At 35.6% G+C, this 20,144-nt stretch overlaps 2 protein-coding genes across 2 annotated transcripts; both read left to right on the forward strand.

Annotated features, from left to right (window-relative positions):
* The first annotated feature begins 10,369 nt into the window (after nucleotides 1-10,369).
* LOC120017334 (ricin B-like lectin R40C1) lies at nucleotides 10,370-13,788 on the forward strand. Its single transcript, XM_038870509.1, has 10 exons — nucleotides 10,370-10,460; nucleotides 11,649-11,713; nucleotides 11,939-11,983; nucleotides 12,070-12,198; nucleotides 12,291-12,410; nucleotides 12,525-12,747; nucleotides 12,836-12,954; nucleotides 13,107-13,226; nucleotides 13,342-13,561; nucleotides 13,652-13,788. Coding segments are annotated over exons 1-10 (1,134 nt in total). The 3' UTR covers nucleotides 13,654-13,788.
* Nucleotides 13,789-16,362: 2,574 nt separating this feature from the next.
* On the forward strand, nucleotides 16,363-18,193 carry LOC119980087 (ricin B-like lectin R40C1). The gene is made up of 7 exons (XM_038822744.1): nucleotides 16,363-16,423; nucleotides 16,497-16,625; nucleotides 16,713-16,826; nucleotides 16,941-17,261; nucleotides 17,426-17,548; nucleotides 17,655-17,874; nucleotides 17,972-18,193. Coding segments are annotated over exons 2-7 (885 nt in total). The 5' UTR covers nucleotides 16,363-16,423; nucleotides 16,497-16,520; the 3' UTR covers nucleotides 17,974-18,193.
* Nucleotides 18,194-20,144: the final 1,951 nt, after the last annotated feature.

Consider the following 20,144-nt stretch of genomic DNA (forward strand, 5'->3'; position numbering starts at 1 on the left):
CAGACAGTTATATGATATAGTAGGTGGAGATCCCAACTGAATCAACTCCACGTGTTTATATACTCATGCTGAGCTGGACCTTTGATCACTCTATCTTACACTTTCCACCTCATGACCTTTTTCTTACCTCAGCTGAATTGGAATTTAGTAGGACGCAACGAACATGTCATAATCTACAAATTTAAGCAAATCTTAATTAGAGTTATCATAAAATTAACTGACAAGCCATTCCTGTTAATTTTTCATGTAAACACACGAGGTGAATAATAGTAAGAGCATCTCCAATGGGGAACAAACATAGACCATGCAAATGGTGGAGGAAAAATATAAATATCCGTTGGTGACTCGGACTCCAATAGCCTTTGATTCGAGTTTCTAGTTTCGTTTCTGGTGTTGGATTTTTTGATTTTGGATCAACGTGAGAGAATGTTAGCCGAGCATCAAATTACACGAAAGTTAGAAGAAATGCGTTACGAGATAAAAGTAATGGTAAAAAACACAATTGGAATGGATTCAATGGTTGCAGCTTATTGAGATGGATGGGTTGAATTAGGATATTATGATTGATGAAGAGATGTTTAATTTGATCAAATTTGTATTAGTTTAAACTTAGTGTGGAAAATGCTTGTGTTGCACTTTTATCAAATTTAAATTATGGAGCAATTAATTTTGGTTGAATTATTTAAATATTGGAGATGGGCTTCTTACTATGGAATATTTAAAATGGGTTTGAAAAATGATTGCTCATTTGGATATTTGGGTTGGAGTGGATAACTTTTTCAGAAATCAAAAATGAGTTATTAGAGTATTGGAGTAGGGCAGTAATCAAATGATTGTTTTGATGACTCAATTTTTTTTTTTTTTTGTAACCACTAGAGAACCATCACAAGACTAGGTCCTTTGGGCTGAGCCCTATATTGTAAACCCCAACGGGAGAGTCCACTACCCCGTCGAACCTCCAGGCAAGTCACTTGTCGGTTCTAGAGGCCCAAGACCCAACATGCCACTAACCCACACCTGTCCTCAAACCACTGGACCAAGTGAACTCAATTTGATGTCTCCTACTAGAGATGATCTAAATCAATCTAACTATTTATAACTAAATTAAAAAAATTATTATATGTGGACTTGTAAAAACACTGTAGACACGGAGTGAAAATGCTTCGGGAAATAAATAATTCGTTAATTATATAATAAATGTTAGGGATCTTAATAAATGAGTTTTTAGTCATCTTAGTAATCATCTTGTCCCTTGATTGATTTAAGTATACTAACCCATAAGACCTGATGATTGAATCAGAGAGTGACATGTCAGTCATCGGGAATGACTGAGATCACTATCACTTTTGTAATTATATTTAATCGAAGGGCGTGTGGACCCCACCTAAAGCAGTCTTGCTTGAGAACTAAAATTATGGACTTTTGGAAAGCGAAACTGCAAAGCAAAGCAGCAAGAAGCAGTGGCGAGTAACGACACTGTACACCTCATACACCGCTCACCTTGAACAGAAATTTGGTTCGTCCACTTGTCTCTCTTGTATTTCGTACGCGGTTTAGACGAATTTTGTAATTTTTTAAAATATTAATTTAATTTATTTTATATAAAAAATTTAATTTATAAGTTTAAACTTGAAATAAAATTTAATAGAAACTTTCTAATAAAAATTAAGAAATTTATAGAAAATAAAATTCATAAATAACAAATTTATATAGTTGTCATTCTTTTTATAGTTTTTATTATATCTTTTAAATTAAACTTAAATAGATTTTTTTTCAAACTTATAACTTAACGTCAATTATGAATTTGACCAATACATTTAAGAATTAATTTTATAGCTTACATACTAATTTATTTTGACAATAAATAAGTTCTATTAAACGTATTTCTTGAAAAATGAAAAAGAGTGAATCTTAAATCATTAATTATTTACTCAATTTAATTTTTTTTTCCAAACTCTTCGTGAAGCATAAATTAAGATCACATAAAAAAAAGTAAATGTGCAAGAGTATTGAACTTTATCCCTAAACAATAAACAATATTACATGAATTAAAAATTCATCTCTTTTGGTGGTAAGATGTGAACCCATTTACAGAATCTTCATCATAATAAGAGCCACTAGAAAAATGAACCATGATGTCATCGTATCTGATTTTTCTCTTTCAAAATTCAAGCAAAAGCATCACATATGACATCACTTTTTTATTTTTTAAAGAAAAATTTTATTTTATCAAAAATCCAAAAGAGTTAAATAAATATTAAATGCTAAAACAATTACGTATATAAGACTTAAGACTCAAAATTAATGGTGTTTCATAGGCAGAAACAGTTGGCTCAAAGAGAGACAGATAAGATAAACATGACTTTAGGCACATGCTACTTTAATTTGAGAAAGATAATATTTTATAATCTCTTAAGTTGGCTTTTAATTGCATTAGTTATGTGTCAATTATCTATTATTGACTTTATACTTATTAATTAATGGTTTGATGGAGTTTCCTGGTCACACTTTTCTAGCCATAACCTTCCTAACCCCCCCTATATTTATTTGTCAATTACTAATTAAGAGTGTTAAACCTAACTTCCAAAAACCCATCAATATAACGTATTAAAAAAAAAACTAAATTAAAGTAACAACAAATCATTTGTCAACAAAATAATTTAAAATTAAAGATTTTATATCAGCATATAAAAGATGGCTTTTTGTGACAGATGTGTCTCTATCTGATCTGATCTGATAGCTAAATAGATAAATAAACAAGGGAAAAGAAGAGTTATGATGATGATTAGTCAATAACTTTAGGATAGGTTTTTGTGGGTTACTAAAACAATACAAATCCTTGAAAAAGCCATTTAATTGGGTTGTTCTTTTAGGAATTAACCTTCCTAAATAAGAACGAATAGCAGAAAGATTAAAGAACTGAGACACAATAAAAAAATAAAAATACAAGATTTTACGTGATTCACTAAATATAAGTCACGTCAACAGTCATCGCAGTTTTTACTATGTGAAAAAAGAGATATAATAATATTTCAAGCAATTTAAGTATTTTAGAATAATTATTAGCCCTTGTGACGACAGATAGATGTTACAACATCAAAAGTGTGCCTCTGCAGTCTTAAAAAAACCATATAAATTTTGTACGATCTAGGCTCGGGCCAACCTAGTCCATGATTAGGTTGTGTTGAATGTTACAACATAATTAAGAAGATAAATGCAAACAAATTATTAATTGACACGAGGTTGAGTGAAAGGTAGCACAAACTTACAATTTGAGTGCCTATGATAATTAACATAGGCATATATATATGAAGTGAAATGTTTCTATTAAGGATGTTTATGTTCAGGACAATACAATTATACAAGTAGTACATGGAACTAAATGTGACAAGTCAGAAATCTCTTGAAAAAAACATCATTGGCTTTGCTATTCTAGACTAGCTAGCAAGAAACCTAAAGTCAAGTATATATGTAACCCAACTTGAAGTAGACTTCTAAACCTAATCAACATACTTTTTGGACACCAAATAATTGAAACTTTTGGCAGATCATCTCATCCTAATAACCTTTGCTTATCATGTCCAAGAGAAGAAGAAAACAACTGCCTAAGATAAAGCTTATTCTTCTGCTAAACTAATAGAGTGGAATGCACAATGATGATGATATGATGTTGCTGTGAATATGAAACAAGAATATACAGCAGGATTGCTTAAGGTCTGCAGCTCTGGCACATGGGGTCTAGAACAATGCCTAAAACATAGATTAGGAATATCATTCAGACAACGATTAGCGCATAGTGTACGTAATTAACTGATAGTGCTTAATGATTAATCCCTTGGAATAGTACTCATATGTATCCATCTTCAAGCATGACTGGAAAACCTACTCTAATCAGCAAGGACTAAGACTTAATGAATACTAAACAATCGACAGATCAGAACACTTCGATCGCTTAATACCTAAACATTCAAGCTTGACTTGTAAACATGTAGGAATTTCTGTCAATATTACAACTTGCTACATACATATATAACCAATAAAGAATTCATGCTTGATGCATGAGAAAAAGTAGAGTAAAAAATAGTGAACTTGAATATTTAATATTCAACAACCTACACTTTAAGCTAATAATGTCTCCAATCAACAACCAGAACAAGCTCCTCATAGAAAATATAAGGCAAATAATATATAATGGGATTGCCATGCATAATGTCAATGAACTAGAATATTCAATCAATACATACGATTATACCAATTTGTAAATATAATGCTGCCAATCCTGCCTTGTCTTATTACTCTGGAAGATAAATTAATGCTATTTCTCACTTGTCTTATGCGGATGACCTGGTCCTATTTTCTAATGGTCTAAAAGAGCCATTGAAGGTCTTACGAAAGTCCTTTCTTTATATGAAAAATGTTCTGGCCAACAGATCAACAAAGAAAAAAGTTGCATAATTTTTCCTAAAAAGATGCACATGTCTAGGATCAACACCCTTCTCCACATCTCTGGTTTTAAAAGAAAAGAGTTGCCTATAGTGTATTTAGGGTGCCCTTTGTCCTGTGATAGGAAAAGAATTGCCATGTATGACAATTTAGTTGAAAAATTTTAATCTCATATTGTGAATTGGAGTACCGCTGTGCTCTCTTCAGGTGGAAAACTAATTTTGCTAAAGCATGTCTTGTCTTCCTTCCCTATCTACTTGTTCTCTGTTCTTGATCCCCCTAAAAAAGTCATTAATCATTTGAACTCTATAATTTTCTTTGGGGAAATTCTGAATTTGGCAAAAAACACCATTGGGTTGCTTGGAGGAAAATCACCAGGCCCTATTTTGAGGGTGGTTTAGGTATAAGAAGCTTTGATGATATGGTGCAAACTCTAAATTGTAAATTATGGTGGAAATTCAGGAATTTGAACTCCATGTGGGCTCTCTTTATGAGTCAAAAATTCTACAAGAATGTCCACCCCTCCATAGCTTCTCCCTTAGGCTCTTTCACTTGGAAAAGAATTTGTAGGATTGTAACATTAACATGAAATTCATAATTGGGAAATGTAACATTAACCTATGGAGAGATAACTGGCTAGGGGATGACCCTATTTCTAATAGGATTGAGATTGATCCTAGTTGGCCTTCTAAGTTGAATAGTTTCTTTGTGAATGACAATTGGGACTTTGACAAATTAAATATCCTTATTCCTGATCATCTGGTTCAAGATATAGGTAGATATAATTTTCAAATTTCAGCTAGCAATGATTTGATGGTTTGGTCTCCTAATGACAATGGTTTGTTCTCTGTTAAGTCTGCTTGTGATTCCATCAGAATTCGTGATGCTTGTTCTCCATTATTTGACTCTCTCTGGAATGAATTAATCCCTCTAAAAATTTCTTTCTTCATGTGGAGATTGATTCAAAACTCTCTGCTTGTGGATGAAGCCCTATTCAAAATAGGTATTCAATTGGCTTCTAAATGTCAATGCTGTAAAGACCATCCCCAAACTGAATCTCTGTTTCATATTTTTGTGGAAAATCCTATTACAGTTGTTGTGTGGTCCTTTTATAATCTGGTTGATATGTCCTTTAGAAGTGATCCTATTCATTTCATTTTGGCTGATTGATGGAAATTTAAAAAGAAAAACTCAATCTTAGGTTCTTTGGCTTGTTTAATTCCTGTTTGCGTTTGCTGGCAGCTTTGGAAAGCCATGAGCAAGTCTAGATTCGAAGACCTTGGTTTAAAAAGTCATGAGATCACTAATTGTGTCATTGATCAAATCATATTGATTTTTCAAAGCTCTTTCAAAACTCATAGGGACATTTGTAAAGACGCTTTCTTAAATACACTTCTCAATTTATCTGTGATCAAGTCAACCAAGCAATCACAGTGGTTTTAATGAATCAGGCCATATGAATTCCCTACCGTTTGCGTTCAAGCTGAATGATGAGAATTTCAACCTTCGGTCAAAGCTGATGGAGGTTCATGTAGCGGGACAACACAAGCTTGAGTATCTCATTGGTAAAATTGCACCACTTAGTGCAACTGATTTCGGCTACATCAAGTGGTGTGCCGAGGATGCTCTCGTCCGTGGTTGGTTACTGAAAACCATGGACGCATACCTTCTTGGTCTCTTTATTGATCTTCCAATCGCCAAGGATATTTGGGAAAGTGTTACCCAAACGTTTTACGATGGTGTTGATGAATCCCAATTATAAAAGTTACGGTACAAGGCAGTGATCACACAACAGAATGGCCGTCCTGTTAACTTATACTTCACGGAGTTAAAAAGCTTGTGGCAAGAAATAGATAAAAGACGTCCAAATAAGATGGTATGTCCGGCTGATGTGAAGACCTGGAATGCTGAAATCCAACAAGATAGGATGTTTTCTTTTCTTGCTGGCCTAGATGATGTGTTCGACCCGATCAGGAGTGATCTCCTAAGAATGAAACTAGTTCCAGGGGTAGAAGAGTGCTTCAATTCTATTCGACGCGAAGCACAGAGACAAATAGCTATGCTCGGGAAAAACAATGACAAAAACTTATCCATGGCCATGGTCAGCAAGACACCTCCACCGGATCTCAACGATCGTTCATGAATCCGATACAGCTGATAAAGACAAGCTTCGATGCATCCACTGTCAGAGGACACTTCATACAAAGGACACCTGTTTTGAGATTCATGGCTATCCTAATTGGTTCCTTGAGCGGCGGAAACATAACTGAAAAAACAATAAATGCACCAGCTAGAGCAAACTTGCTGATAGCAATACTGGAGTTGCAGCCACTACATCTGGTCATATTGGCACTACAGCAGAAGCCACGGCCCATCAGCTTTCTTTACTCAATATGGTATCTGCTGATGAGGATACTAATACAGGTAATACAAGTATGGCTTTCACTATTTTTGGAGTTCGTGATAAAGGTTGGATTATTGACTCGGTGCAACTGATCACATGACATATGATCACACTCTTCTCAAATTCAAACATCCTTCCCCACGAGAGAATATTATCAGGCCAGTGGGAGTAGTATTCTTGTACATGCGGCAGGCTTGATTAACCTTACTTAAACCCTCTCCTTACACAACTGATTACTTGTTCCTGCACTTTCTAGTAATTTGTTGTTTGTGGGCCAAGTTACTACCCAGTTAAATTGTGTTGTACTCATGTTTTCCATGTTTTGCTTGCTTCAGGATATCCGAACGCAGGAGATCATTAGGCATGGTACTAAAAGGGGGGGTTATACTATGTGGATGATATTAGTTCCGGACGTGCGTGCAAAGCTCAGACTCATGGCAGTGGCAATACCAAGGTTATTCAATTATGGCATTGTCGACTCGGTCATGCTTCTTTTGGTTATCTCTGTAAATTATTGCCTGCTTTATTTCAGCATATTTCTGAATCTTCGTTAGAATGTAATGTTTGCAAACTTTCCAAAAGTCATCATGCTCAGTTTCCTCTGAGTTCTAATAAAAGAAGTATTCCTTTTGAATTAATTCATTCTGATGTGTGGGGGCCTTCACCTATTACTACTCTGTCTGGGCTCCGTTGGTTTGTAACATTTGTGGATGATTGCAGTTGGATGACATGGTTATATACAATGAAAAATAAGAATGAAGTGAGTACCATATTCAAGGCATTCTATCGCATGGTCCAGAATTAATACACTTCCTATTAAGGTCCTCCATTCGGATAACGATGGTGAATACATTAATCATGACCTTATTAAGTTCTTTCAGGACAATGACCTTCGTCATGAAACTACTTGTCCCCAAACTCCATAACAAAACGGTGTTGTAAAGAGAAAAAACCGACATATTCTGGAGACTACACGTTCTCTATTAATTAGGGCACGAACACCACAAAAGTATTGGCCTTTCGTTGTCACTTATGCAGAGTATCTCATGAATCTACTACCATCTTGAGTTCTTCTTTTTCGAACTCCTTTGGCCGTACTTGCTGATTTTGTCTCAATTTTCTTTTCTTACAACTGGAATCATGGGTGGTTGGGTGTGTAGCGTATGTCCACCTCCACAAAAATTAGCGGAGTAAATTAGATCACGTGTAGTGCGGTGTGTGTTCCTTGGGTCAATCCCCACAAAAAGGGATATAGTTGCTATCATCCTCCAACTCAGCACATGTATGTTACGTTCTCGAAAGATTCTTTGTTTTTTCCTCACACTCAAATGGACCATAGTGCTCAGGGGGAGCAGATGTCTATCAAAGACTATGGCCAGGACCAAAAACTATTGAAATTAATAGAGGTATATCTAGTGGTTAGGATGCAACTACAACTAAGGGTGTACCTACTAGTGTTTCTACCATGGACCATGAACTGGATGCAACTACTGAAATTGAAATTGAAGTTGATCTGCCGAAATTACTAGAGCTATCATGAACCATGAAAGTGCAGAAACTGTCCGTCCAACAGTGGAGACTACGGAGAACAATACTCAAGATGGTACAGACCTCCCTCCTTAAATACACTCCCTTGTTCCTGCTTTGTCGGATATCCATGAGGTAAGTATACCTGACTCTAGTAGTTTTGACTCAATGAAACCTACTTATGTGTTACCACAGAGACAAAATCGTGGTAAACTTCCTGACACATACTCATCGAAAGGGAAGAATAAGTACCCTATTGCAAATTATGTCTCAACTCAGCGGATGTCACCTTCATATTACGCTTTCATAAAACAGCGGGATGAAATCAAAGTGCCTACACGAGTGGAGGAAGCTTTGAAAGACCCCATATGGTTAGAGGCAATGAAAGTTGAAATGTAGGCCTTACAAAAGAATGAGACATGGAGTATAGTTTCACTTCCTAAAGGGAAGAAACCGGTGGGATGCAAATGGGTTTTCACAGTTAAATACAAGGTGGATGGATCAGTTGATCGATATAAAGCAAGATTGGTGGCTAAAGGCTACACACAAACCTTTGGTGTTGACTATCAGGAGACTTTCACTCCTGTTGTAAAAATGAATACCATGAGAATCTATACCATGAATACCAAGATTGGTGGCTAAAGGCTACACACAAACCTATGAAATTGTTCTGTGATCATAAGTCTGCACGCCTGATAGCTGACAATCCTGTATAACATGACAGGACAAAAGCATGTTGAGGTAGACCGACATTTTATCAAAGAGAAGTTGGAAAACAAGCTTGTCGAAATTTTGTATGTAAGATAAGGAGAGCAATTAGCATATATACTAACACATGCGGTATCTTCTAAGGTGTTTCTTGACTAACTCGACAAGTTGGATCTACAAGATATCTACTCACCAACTTGAGGGAGAGTGTTGAATAAGGTAACATAATATTCTCTATTTCTCTATGTTGATTAAGGCAACATAATATTCTCTATGTTGAACAAGGCAATGTAATATTCTCTATGTAATTGATATTCCTAGGATGGTGTTTATTTCTAGGATTCCTTATTCTTAAGACATTGTGATTCAATATCCCACTAATTGTTGAAGCCTTGTACGTATATATTATGCCTTCTCTTAGAGAAGAAGAATAAGAAAGAAATCAAAGTCTTAACAGCCTACATCTGTAATTAATGTGTAAGTTTGTTCAAGGATTCTTACTGGACGAGTACGACCAAGCGAGTGTTTCATTGCCAGACCGGTAGCTTTATTAATCAGAGCAAAAGCAGTGTGAACCACTTCGTCTTTCACCCTTGTACATTATTTTTCATCTACATACCAATGCTGCAACAACAACAGTTCCACAATTGGACCATTTTCACGCATTAGATAACAGAGAAAATAGAACAATAATCAAATCAAGATTTCAAAAAGAAAAGACGTGAACTTATAAAGAACTGATGCTGGTCATCTTGATTAGATGGGGCAAGTATGACCATGCCATCTCTAATGGTGAGAGAATAATTGGTGCCAGCCTTGCAGTATATCCTAACAGTAGGTCTCTTGGTGTCGGTGTCGGTGTCGGTGGTGTGGTGGTGGGGTGTACGTGGTGATGGTGGTGGCGCTGGACAGAGGGATCAAAGTCACAACTAAGTTGATAAATTACTTGATCTTGATCACCATTATGGTCGTGGTCGTGATAGTGGTTGTGGCAGTGGTAGTGAGTTTGAGTGTGATGGCCAAAGTCATATCCATTGTTGTTTGAATTTTCATTTTTCACCAAAATCTATCTTACTAATCACTGGTGTAAATGGGGGATGAATTATGGCAGGTGAAGAGAACCAAGAGATTACCAAGTTTACATTTCCCAAAATGATCACCTAGGCATACACACCCTTCCACTCAAATTGGCTGCATATATAATAAATGCTCATTGATTTTACAATGTCTTTTGGACTTCTTGTCAAATGATCGAATACTAAAGCATGTGATGGACCTCTAATGGGAATGGTGCTTACTGCTATCGATGTTGGCTTCTTCACTTCGGCTGTTTTGTGCTGTGTTGAGGAGTCCTCGTGGACTATGCTGATTGGCAAAGGTTCTTGGGCTTGTTTTGCATGACCTCATTGTTGACTTCATTGAAGTTTAGGCTTCTTGTTATCAGAGTTCTTGTGGGCGTCAACTCTGGGTCAGCTTGTGAAAATTTGGTCTTGTTGGCCCTACATTTTATGGTGGGCCGTACTTTTAGTCTGGGCTGTTTCTTATTCTTCATATTTGTGTGGTTTGCTCATCCAGTGGGTGTTCTCTTTCTTCTAGGCTTCGTTGTTTTGACCGCGGGTTCATAATGTGTCTTTTGGTTTGTTTTGTAACCTTTGGATTTGGATCTGGCGTATGCCCCTAGTTTTTGTATGTATTTACTAGGGCTACACAAAATCCATAATCAACCCGACCCAACCCATATTAAGTCCAACCCCAACCCACAAAGAACAGTTCAGATATAGATAGGATTAGTTGACCCGCAACAGATAGTCAGATACGATATACTCTAAAATTTTAAGGAATCGCTTTACAGTCTACACTTCAACCCATGTCCATGTATGTTTCTATAGATACATAGGAACAAGAAAGTACGTTTTAATATGTAGTCTTATGGATAATGGGAACGAGACAGAAGAAAATCAACTTTAAAAGAAAGGAGTAAAAAAAGAAAGAGTTATAACTTTTTTTTTTTGAATACCATAGAGAATTATGTTTGCGGTTAAAATCGAATCTTTAGCACACATATGCCTAACCTAATTGATCACCAACCAAGTCAACTCTCGTTGGTTGGTAGAAAGAGCTATAACTTGTCACTATAGGGGTGATATGTAAGATTTTATAAAAAATAGGTCACCATTAAACCAAAGTCTTAATTTATTTTTCTTTGATGAATGAAATTGTTGTATGGTTTGTTATCCCATTAAATATAGGGTTCTCTTTTTTTTTGGATGAATTATGTTATTTTATTATATATGGTTGTTAGCCCATTAAATATTGACCCTTCTTCTTTGATGAATTATGTAATTATTTTATTATATATGGTTGTTAGCCCATTAAATATTGACTCTTTTTTTTCCCCGATGGTTCTAGTCATTTTTTTAAAATTTATGGTCGGTGGATTGGTTAAGAAATGACCTAATTCTGCCATTTGCGTGTCAACTAATTAATATTTATCGATAACTCTTCTCCGAGTCATTTTTTAAAATTTATGGCCCTTGTTTTTTTTGGTTTCCTATGATATCCCCAGACAAGTTCAATATTAATCCTCCGAGGTACGGTCAGGCGTTAAAGGCGGGGAACTCTCCTAAGACGGTTTTCTACATCCACAAGGACTCAAACTCAAGATATTGCTTAAGCGATCAGAGCCTCTTATAACTTAGACCAACCTTCCTTGGTACGACCCTTGTTTTTTTGGCCGCTTTTTTGGGCAAATTAGCTGGCTTCTAAAAACAATAGTATGGAAACACAATTAATCGCGTCATATAGCGAGTCCCAATTGTCTGACCTATCATTTATATTGAGACTCAAGCCTGCTAGCTGCTCACACAACAACCTTCTCTTGAATTTTTGATCACAATACTTGTATGTTCTCTTCTCCGTTGCGCTTCTTCTACTTCTACCTATAAACATGCAATCAATATCCTAACTTATGTTTAATTTCATGGCAGGCAGACGCAACTCCATCTCTTGTCATGGCTACTTTTAGAATATTCACCATCGCTGACTCCAACTTCAGTTTGAGCGTTAGGAATGGCATGGTCATTCTTGCCCCAACTAATCCAAATGATCCCAATCAGGTCTGTGTTAGCACAGGTTTGCATATAACAAAGTTATATATAAATGGGTTCAATTTTATGCAATTTTTTTTCCCTTCTTGTTGTTGTTGAAGGCATGGTACAAAGACGAGAGATACGCGCAAGGTGTGATGGACCAAACGTGTCGCAAAGCCTTTGCCCTGATTAATAAGGGTACTGGTCAGGCCATAAAACATGCTACTGCACATCAACCTGTAAGCATAATGCTCCGAACTACTTATTTGACTCTATTTTTTCCAGGTCTATATGACCAAATTTTTACACCAACAATAATATTGTGCTGTAAAAATTAATCAAATAATCTACAGGTGAGGCTAGTTCATTTCAATCCAAATTGTGCCGTAGATAGGTCTCTGTTGTGGACCAAAGGGGTTGAAGGGGTTGAAGGTAACAGTCCGATCTGGATGTTTAATAATCTTGACCTCGCTATGGATGCTGAAGCAGCGAATACTGAAGCATTTGATGGAACTTTAATCAAGATGTGGGATTGGAATGGTGGAATTAACCAGCAATGGAGCATCGTCCCCAACTGTAAGTTTCTTAACTTTTCATCTTGAGATTTCATTATTATTCTATCTAATATCCTAACTGTGATCGCTCTTGTTTAATTTCATGGCAGCTCCATCTCCTACCATGCCTACTGTTAGAATATTCACTATGGCTGACCCCAATTTCAGTTTGAGCATTAGGGATGGCAACGTCATTCTTGCTCGCACTAATCCTTATGATCCAAATCAGGTCTGTTTTAGTACAAGAGTGCATAATTTAGTCTAACTTGGGATTTTTTTTTATTATTATTTATATCTATATTTTTTGAATTGAACTTGCATCTTGTGCAAGTTATAAATGGTTTCAATTTTAGGGAATTATATAGTTTGTTGTTGTAACAGGAATGGTACAAAAATGAGAAATATGCACAAGGTGTGAATGACCAATACCGCAATGCCTTTGCCCTGGTTAATAAGGGTACTGGTCAGGCCATAAAACATGCTACTGGACCATACCAACCTGTAAGAATATATATATTTCTCCAAATGGTTTATTTTATGTTTTTCACCACTATGACCAAATTTTTTTACAATAGCAAATACATTCTGGGGCGAAAATCAATTAATTAATCTGCAGGTGCAACTAGTTCATTTCAATCCAAATTATGTGGATAACTCTTTGTTGTGGGTCAAAGGAGTTGACTGGGTTGAAGGTCATAGTCCGATCTGGATGCTGAATAATCTTGAGCTCGCTTTGGATGCTGTAGCTGCGAATACTAAAGCATATGATGGCACTTTAATCAATATGTGGAAGTGGAATGGTGGAGTTAACCAGCTATGGAGTATTGTCCGCTACTGTAAGTTTCTTTAACTTTGTAGTTTGAGATTTTACAGATGGAGAAGGATTTATTCTATCTGATTATATCTTCTCAATGACACAAATGCAGGATGACAGACGAGTAGTTGCTATGGTGTTTCCATTTCCAGAAAGCTTTATGTCACTTGTCTCTATTTTTGCTGCTCTCTCTTTTTTTCCTTGAGAATAAAACCTTGATATATATTACTATATCAATGCTGGCGTTCGTTTTTTCTAGTTTGGGAATAATCACTCGTAAAGCTTTTATGTTAATGTATTGTGGGGTGGGTTCCTTTCAGTGAAAATCTATTGTGGGGTTTCTTTCTTTGAGATTGTGTTTGAGTAATATTGGGTTTTGGTATTTGAGAATGAACAGAATGACTCGGCCCATCAAGCACAGTCTGGGCCAGGCCAAAATGTCTGATCTAAAGCCCATCTGTCAATGTCCAGTCTGTAGAGAGTCTGTTCCTTAGTTACCGTTATCTCTTCAAGTTATTTTCAATGAAATCAGCTTATTCAAATCTTAATATGGTATCAGAATTGATAGTGGGAGCAAAAGCCACATTGAACCGACAAAACAAAATAATGCTTATGTTGAATTTTATCCATTTCATTGTGTCATTAAGAATCAAGTCATGGGTCGCATTATGGCTGAATCAAGAAGCCATTGTTGATGATGTCTTAGTGGTGCAGAAAAAGAAGAACACGTCGCCGGTGCAATACCCCGATTGACCGAGGGCCCATTGTTTTCAAACAGGCCGCTGAATAAAACAATTATTATCCAAACACTAACGAAATACCATTCATAAATTATTTTTTTTGGTAAGTAAATACCATTCATTATTCAAAGCATGGTACCACCCAATAGCCCCACACATCCGAACGATCCTAACCATGATCTTAACAAGAATCGTATCAAAACCAACCTTCAAGCGTTTCGTATGGAGATTCTACAATAGTTTGCCGTAATCCAACAATAGCTAGATAAGCTTAACAATTTACTCTTCAAGAGTAAAGATGATCTGCATAAATTATCAAGGTATATTTCTAATGAAAAAAAAAAGAGGAAGACTTGAACGTCAATTCTATTGCTGTGGGAATAGATGAATTATCGACCCCAATATTCAATGATTATCCGGAAGAATGAGATTTGTTGTTGCAAGAAGAGATCAAGGAAGAAATATTGGAGGAAAAATCAAACATTATTCAACTAGCAAATCCCGACAATATTATGGTGCTTGTTGAATATGTTGATTTTGCCATTCCCAATTGGTTTAGCAAGATCAATAATCTTTCGGTCTCTTTAATAATTGAAGTTGAGAGTTCAAAGAAGTATTGGTCGGATACATGTTTCTTCATATTAATGATATTATTCTTGACAAAGTTTTTAGTACTATTTAAAATTCGAGACCGTGTTTTCTCCAACAAGGAGAATCTGATGCAGGGGTTGCAGTTTCTTGATCTGTACTTTGAGGACAAAGATTCTCTTGAAGGGGATGGGAATGATGAAGACCTAGGCCGTGAGTTTAGGAGATCAATTTGGTTAGGGACTCTTTAGTCAACTTAAGTATTTGCTTTAGTATTTAATTTCAATAATTGTCGCCTTTTAGTTAGGTTTCCTTTGAAATAGTTTCTTATTAAGATTTGAACTTCTAATTCCAGTAGAGTTTGGTGTCTAATCGTTGGCTATATAAGCCAATGGAAGTGCTAAGTATAAGGAATAAAAGAAATTAAACAAAAATGGAGACTTGTTTCAAAATCGAGAGTTTTCTCTCAATCCAACCTTGTTCTTAATTGCATTAAGATCAAGGTATTCATCATCGGTGTCAGCCTAGCTAGTTCCCCATTCTTATATTTCTATTTTGTGGTCAAGGATTCAATCTTTGTGGGTAGTATTTGTATGTGCATTTTGTGAATTATGTGAGTGTGTGGGGGTTGTATGTGTATGAGTTGAAGGGATACATGTGTGATGTATGTGTCTACTTCTATTGTGAGATGAAAAAAAACTGTAATTCCCATGTGGGTTTGAGCTGTCACTGTGTTATTTATTGTGATGTGGTGTGGCAAGACCACATAATAATTTCTCGTGCTCCTATAACTTTATTGGAATTAATTACAAGGCATGATTTTTTTAAGCTGTCACTGTGTTATTTATTGTGATGTGGTGTGGCAAGACCACATAATAATTTCTCGTGCTCCTATAACTTTATTGGAATTAATTACAAGGCATGATTTTTTTAAAAAAAATCGTATATGTACAGGTCGTGTTGCCATTTGTAAGGTACGTATAACACGTGATAATAACCACGTGAATCACTACCTCAAGCCTCAGGTGTGAAACGTGCAATTGTTTTTTTTTTTTTTTAGAAAAATTATATCATAAAAATAATAATATGAGTAGCTCTTCGGGCTAGTTATTCCCAATGAGGACACCCACCCCAAACCCACCCATATTTTTTTTAATTTCATGGCCCTTGTGACATGCAAGGGCAATAAATTTGTTTAAAAATATTGGTCAAAAAAAGAAGGTCATGACTCATCTATCTTATCTACACAAACCAATGAGCACACCCACCCATATATCTATCTTATCTACGCAAACCAATGAGCGCACACACCTATATATATATATATATATATTTAATTTATGGCCCTTTTTGGATCATATTTTTTGGGCGAATAAAATCTAAATACAATAATATGAAAAAACAATTAAATATGAAAAGGCAATTAATTGCACGTCATACGATCAATTAACAAAATGATAGTGAGTCCTTTGTGACCTATTTATAGTGAGACTCATGACTCCTAGCTACTCACAAGTCACACCACTTACTTCTCTTGGATTTTGATCATAATACTTGTATGTTCTCTTCTTATGCTTGTAGCTTTAAAGATACAATTAATATCCTAACTTTTGTTTAATTTCATGGCAGGCATACGCATCTCCATCTCTTACCATGGCTACTTCTAGAATATTCACCATCGCTGACCCCAAATTCAGTTTGAGCATTCGGGATGACAAGGTCATTCTTGCCCCCACCAATCCAAATGATCCCAATCAGGTCTATGTTACCACAACTGTACATATAATTTTTACAAAGCTATCAATGGGTTCAATTTTATGGAATTTTTTGTTGTTGCTATTGAAGGTATGGTACAAAGATGAGAAATACGCACAAGGTGAGACGGACCCCAATGCCTTTGCCCTAGTTAATAAGGGTACTGGTCAAGCCATAAAACATGCTACTGGACCAGGTCAACCTGTAAGCATAATTCTCAAAACTACATATTTAACTCGTTTTTGTAGCACTATATGACCAAAACTTTTACACTAACGATAATATTGTGCTGTGAAAAATTAATTAATCAATTTGTAGGTGGAGCTAGTTCCTTTCAATCCGAAGATTGTGGATAAGTCTCTGTTGTGGATCAAAGGAGTTGACGGGGTTGAAGGTAGCAATTCAATCTTGACGCTTAATAATCCTAACCTCGCCATGGATGCTGAAGCAGCGAACACTCAAGCATTTGATGGCACTTTAATCAAGCTGTGGAATTGGAATGGTGGAGTTAACCAGTTTTGGAGCATTGTTACCAGGGCCACTGTTAGAATATTCACCGTGGCTGACTCCAAGTTCAGTATGAGCATTAGGGATGGCAAGGTTATTCTTGCTACAACTAACCCCAGTGATCCGAATCAGGTATGTATTTCAAAACAAGAGAATGTATAACAATATTGAAGAACAAGCCATCGCTGGACTAACTTGTGCTTTTTTAATTATTATTTTATTTTTGGAATCAAACCTTATATCTTGTGGAAGTCATAAATGGCTTCAATTTTATTTAGTTGTTGTTTTTGTTACAGGAGTGGTACAAAAATGAGAAATACGCACAGGGTGTGCAAGATCAAATGGGCCGCAATGCCTTTGCCCTGGTTAATAAGGGTACTGGTCAGGCCATAAAACATGCTACTGGAAATACCCAACCTGTAAGAATATATATTTCTCCAAACTGCTTATTTTATCTTTTTCATCACTATGGCCACATTTTTACAGTAACAATAACATTCTGGGTGAAAATTAATTAATCTGTAGGTGCAACTAGTTGTTTTCAATCCAAATTCTGTGGATAGGTCTTTGTTGTGGACCAAAGGAGCTGACTGGGTTGAAGGTAACAGTCCGATCTGGATGCTGAATAATCTTGAGCTCGCTTTGGATGCTGAAGCAGCGAATACTAAACCATTTGATGGTACTTTAATCAAGATGTGGAAGTGGAATGGTGGAGTCAACCAGCTATGGAGTATTGTCCCCAACTGTAAGTTTCTTAACTTTTTGCAGTTTGAGATTTTACCGATTGAGAAACATTTATTCTATCTAAATATATTGTTTTCTTCTCAATGAAACAAATGCAGGATGGCAGGGGGAGCAATTACTTTGGGGTTTCCATTTCCAGAAGTTTGATGTCATTTTCCTTTATATCTATGTGTGCTGCTGGTGTTGCTGTTCCTTGAGAATAAAACCTTGATATTTGGTTGTTATCATATCAAGGCTGGTGTTTGCGCTTGTGTTTGTGTGATCCAGTTTGGGAATAATCACTTGTATGGTTTTCATGTTATGTATATATGAGAATATGTTATCACAGCTTTGATAATAATAATATTAAACAACCATATATATATACACGAGAATTCTCTTATACGGACACTCGCAAGTTATATTAACTTCCGCACATCAATCTCGTCATTAATTTGAAACATATGGGACCCAAAGTAGTGGGCCCCCACTTGTCGTTTAACTTTTAAAAACACTTAAAAAATGAAGTACACAAATTATTAAGTTGCAAACATCTGCATAAGAGAATTTTTGTATATATGCATGCCTTTAACCCACATGTGGTGGCTCTATCAACCACAAGGATAAAACTCAATGAAAATCTGGGTCCTCAAGTATCAACTCTTAATGCACAATCATTCAAGATGTTTTTGTGGTCTTCAATCTTCAAACAAACCTGCACTTGATTGGTGAGATTAATTAACTTTTTCAATTAAAAACAATGCACAATGTAATTATCAAACAAGCAATTACATATAAACCCTAAACCTTAAACATTTTACAGGTTCCATTTGATTTGTGTTTCAAACAAAAAATATATCATTGGGTTCGTATAACTGATCAAAATATAAATATATTTTTTTAGATTTTTAAAAAATGTTTTGAACCTTAAAAGTTAATTCTAAAAGTTAGAACATCATTTTAAGACATCATGAGAGAATTCTTATATATATTTATATATATTTATTAAATCACATAGATTTGACCATTCTTCGGTTTTTTTGATGAATGATGTTATTTTATCGTGGTAATTAGCATTAGACGTGGTTCAAATTTTAATATGGAGTAGAATAACACTAATTAAGAAAAGTCTTTTGCCTATTAAATGTTGATCAGATCAGTTCACATGGGCAAAATAAATCCCATGATCACTAAAAATGAATTGTTTTAATTATAGCTGACATCCAACTCGAGATCTATATGAGATACCACATACGAATGTCATCAGAATTACTCGTGATAAAAAAAAAAAGGAAAAATCAAGGATAAGTCTCTTATTGGAAAGTGTTGTTCCAATAAAAACACTCTTAAAAGTCTTATTCCATAAATTCTATGTAGTTTGAATTAATATTCCAAAAATGATAAAAAAATCAAAATATATGATTTTATTGTCTAAAATCAAAATACATGATTCATCTTGGACCTCTTCCAAATGCTTCGTCTTCGCTGTCGGAAGTTTCGTCTCCGCCCCTTTTGGCTTATTCGAGAGTTCTATGACATTTTTAGTGATTTTTCATCTCGATTTTTATTGTATTCGAACTAAATCTACTCATACTCACCACGAGACTTGTAGATCTTGTTGTTTTCCTTCGATCTGTCATCACAACATTATTTTCGACAGTATCTATGATGATTTTCTTTGTTTTTTGGTTCTGACTTGATTTCCTAGCTTGGAGAGTCAAACTGTATGCCAAATTGGAGAGCATTATGACGTCTGATACATGGGAGGATTGAGAATACTTTTGCCAAGTAAATGAGAGATCACATTACCTTATTCTGAAGAGGAAATCGAAGAGATAACTTTGTGAATCAAATTAGAATGAAAGGGTTGACAAACTCTAGTCTCAACCATATATTATGGTCGTGCATCAAGAGAGACTAAGAAGAACACTTGTGCAAGCTATTGAGCCGTGAATCATCTCTATCAGTTCTCAATTATTTCATGATTTTCAAGCAAGCAAGCATCTAATGATCATCCCTAGCCGAGTCTATATTTGTTCTTCTAAAGAGCTCCTACACTTCATTCACATATCCTACCCGTGAGCTATCACCCTTGTTCTCCTAGTTTGCTGTTGTAAACACTGAGGGAGAACCTGAGTCAAACACTTGTAAAAGCCCTTAATTGGATATATTTGCTGTTGTAAACACTGAGGGAGAACCTGAGCCAAACACTTGTAAAAACCCTTAATTGGATATACCATCCTTGTGAGCATTGTGAGAGTTTTGTGTTTTGCCTTTAAAATCACGTGTGTA

Source organism: Tripterygium wilfordii, chromosome 15 (assembly GCF_013401445.1).
Source record: "Tripterygium wilfordii isolate XIE 37 chromosome 15, ASM1340144v1, whole genome shotgun sequence".
Taxonomy (NCBI): Eukaryota; Viridiplantae; Streptophyta; class Magnoliopsida; order Celastrales; family Celastraceae; genus Tripterygium; species Tripterygium wilfordii.

What these genes read in the sequence shown, in the direction of transcription:
- LOC120017334 (XM_038870509.1), top strand. Translation starts at nt 10,370, where the DNA reads ATGGTGCTTACTGCTATCGATGTTGGCTTCTTCACTTCGGCTGTTTTG. An exon ending in CGGGGAACTCTCCTAAGACG is followed by an intron (nt 11,714 to 11,938) that starts GTTTTCTACATC and finishes CAAGCCTGCTAG; the next exon opens with CTGCTCACACAACAACCTTC. An exon ending in ATCCAAATGATCCCAATCAG is followed by an intron (nt 12,199 to 12,290) that starts GTCTGTGTTAGC and finishes TTGTTGTTGAAG; the next exon opens with GCATGGTACAAAGACGAGAG.
- LOC119980087 (XM_038822744.1), top strand. Translation starts at nt 16,521, where the DNA reads ATGGCTACTTCTAGAATATTCACCATCGCTGACCCCAAATTCAGTTTG. An exon ending in ATCCAAATGATCCCAATCAG is followed by an intron (nt 16,626 to 16,712) that starts GTCTATGTTACC and finishes TTGCTATTGAAG; the next exon opens with GTATGGTACAAAGATGAGAA. An exon ending in ACCCCAGTGATCCGAATCAG is followed by an intron (nt 17,262 to 17,425) that starts GTATGTATTTCA and finishes TTTTTGTTACAG; the next exon opens with GAGTGGTACAAAAATGAGAA.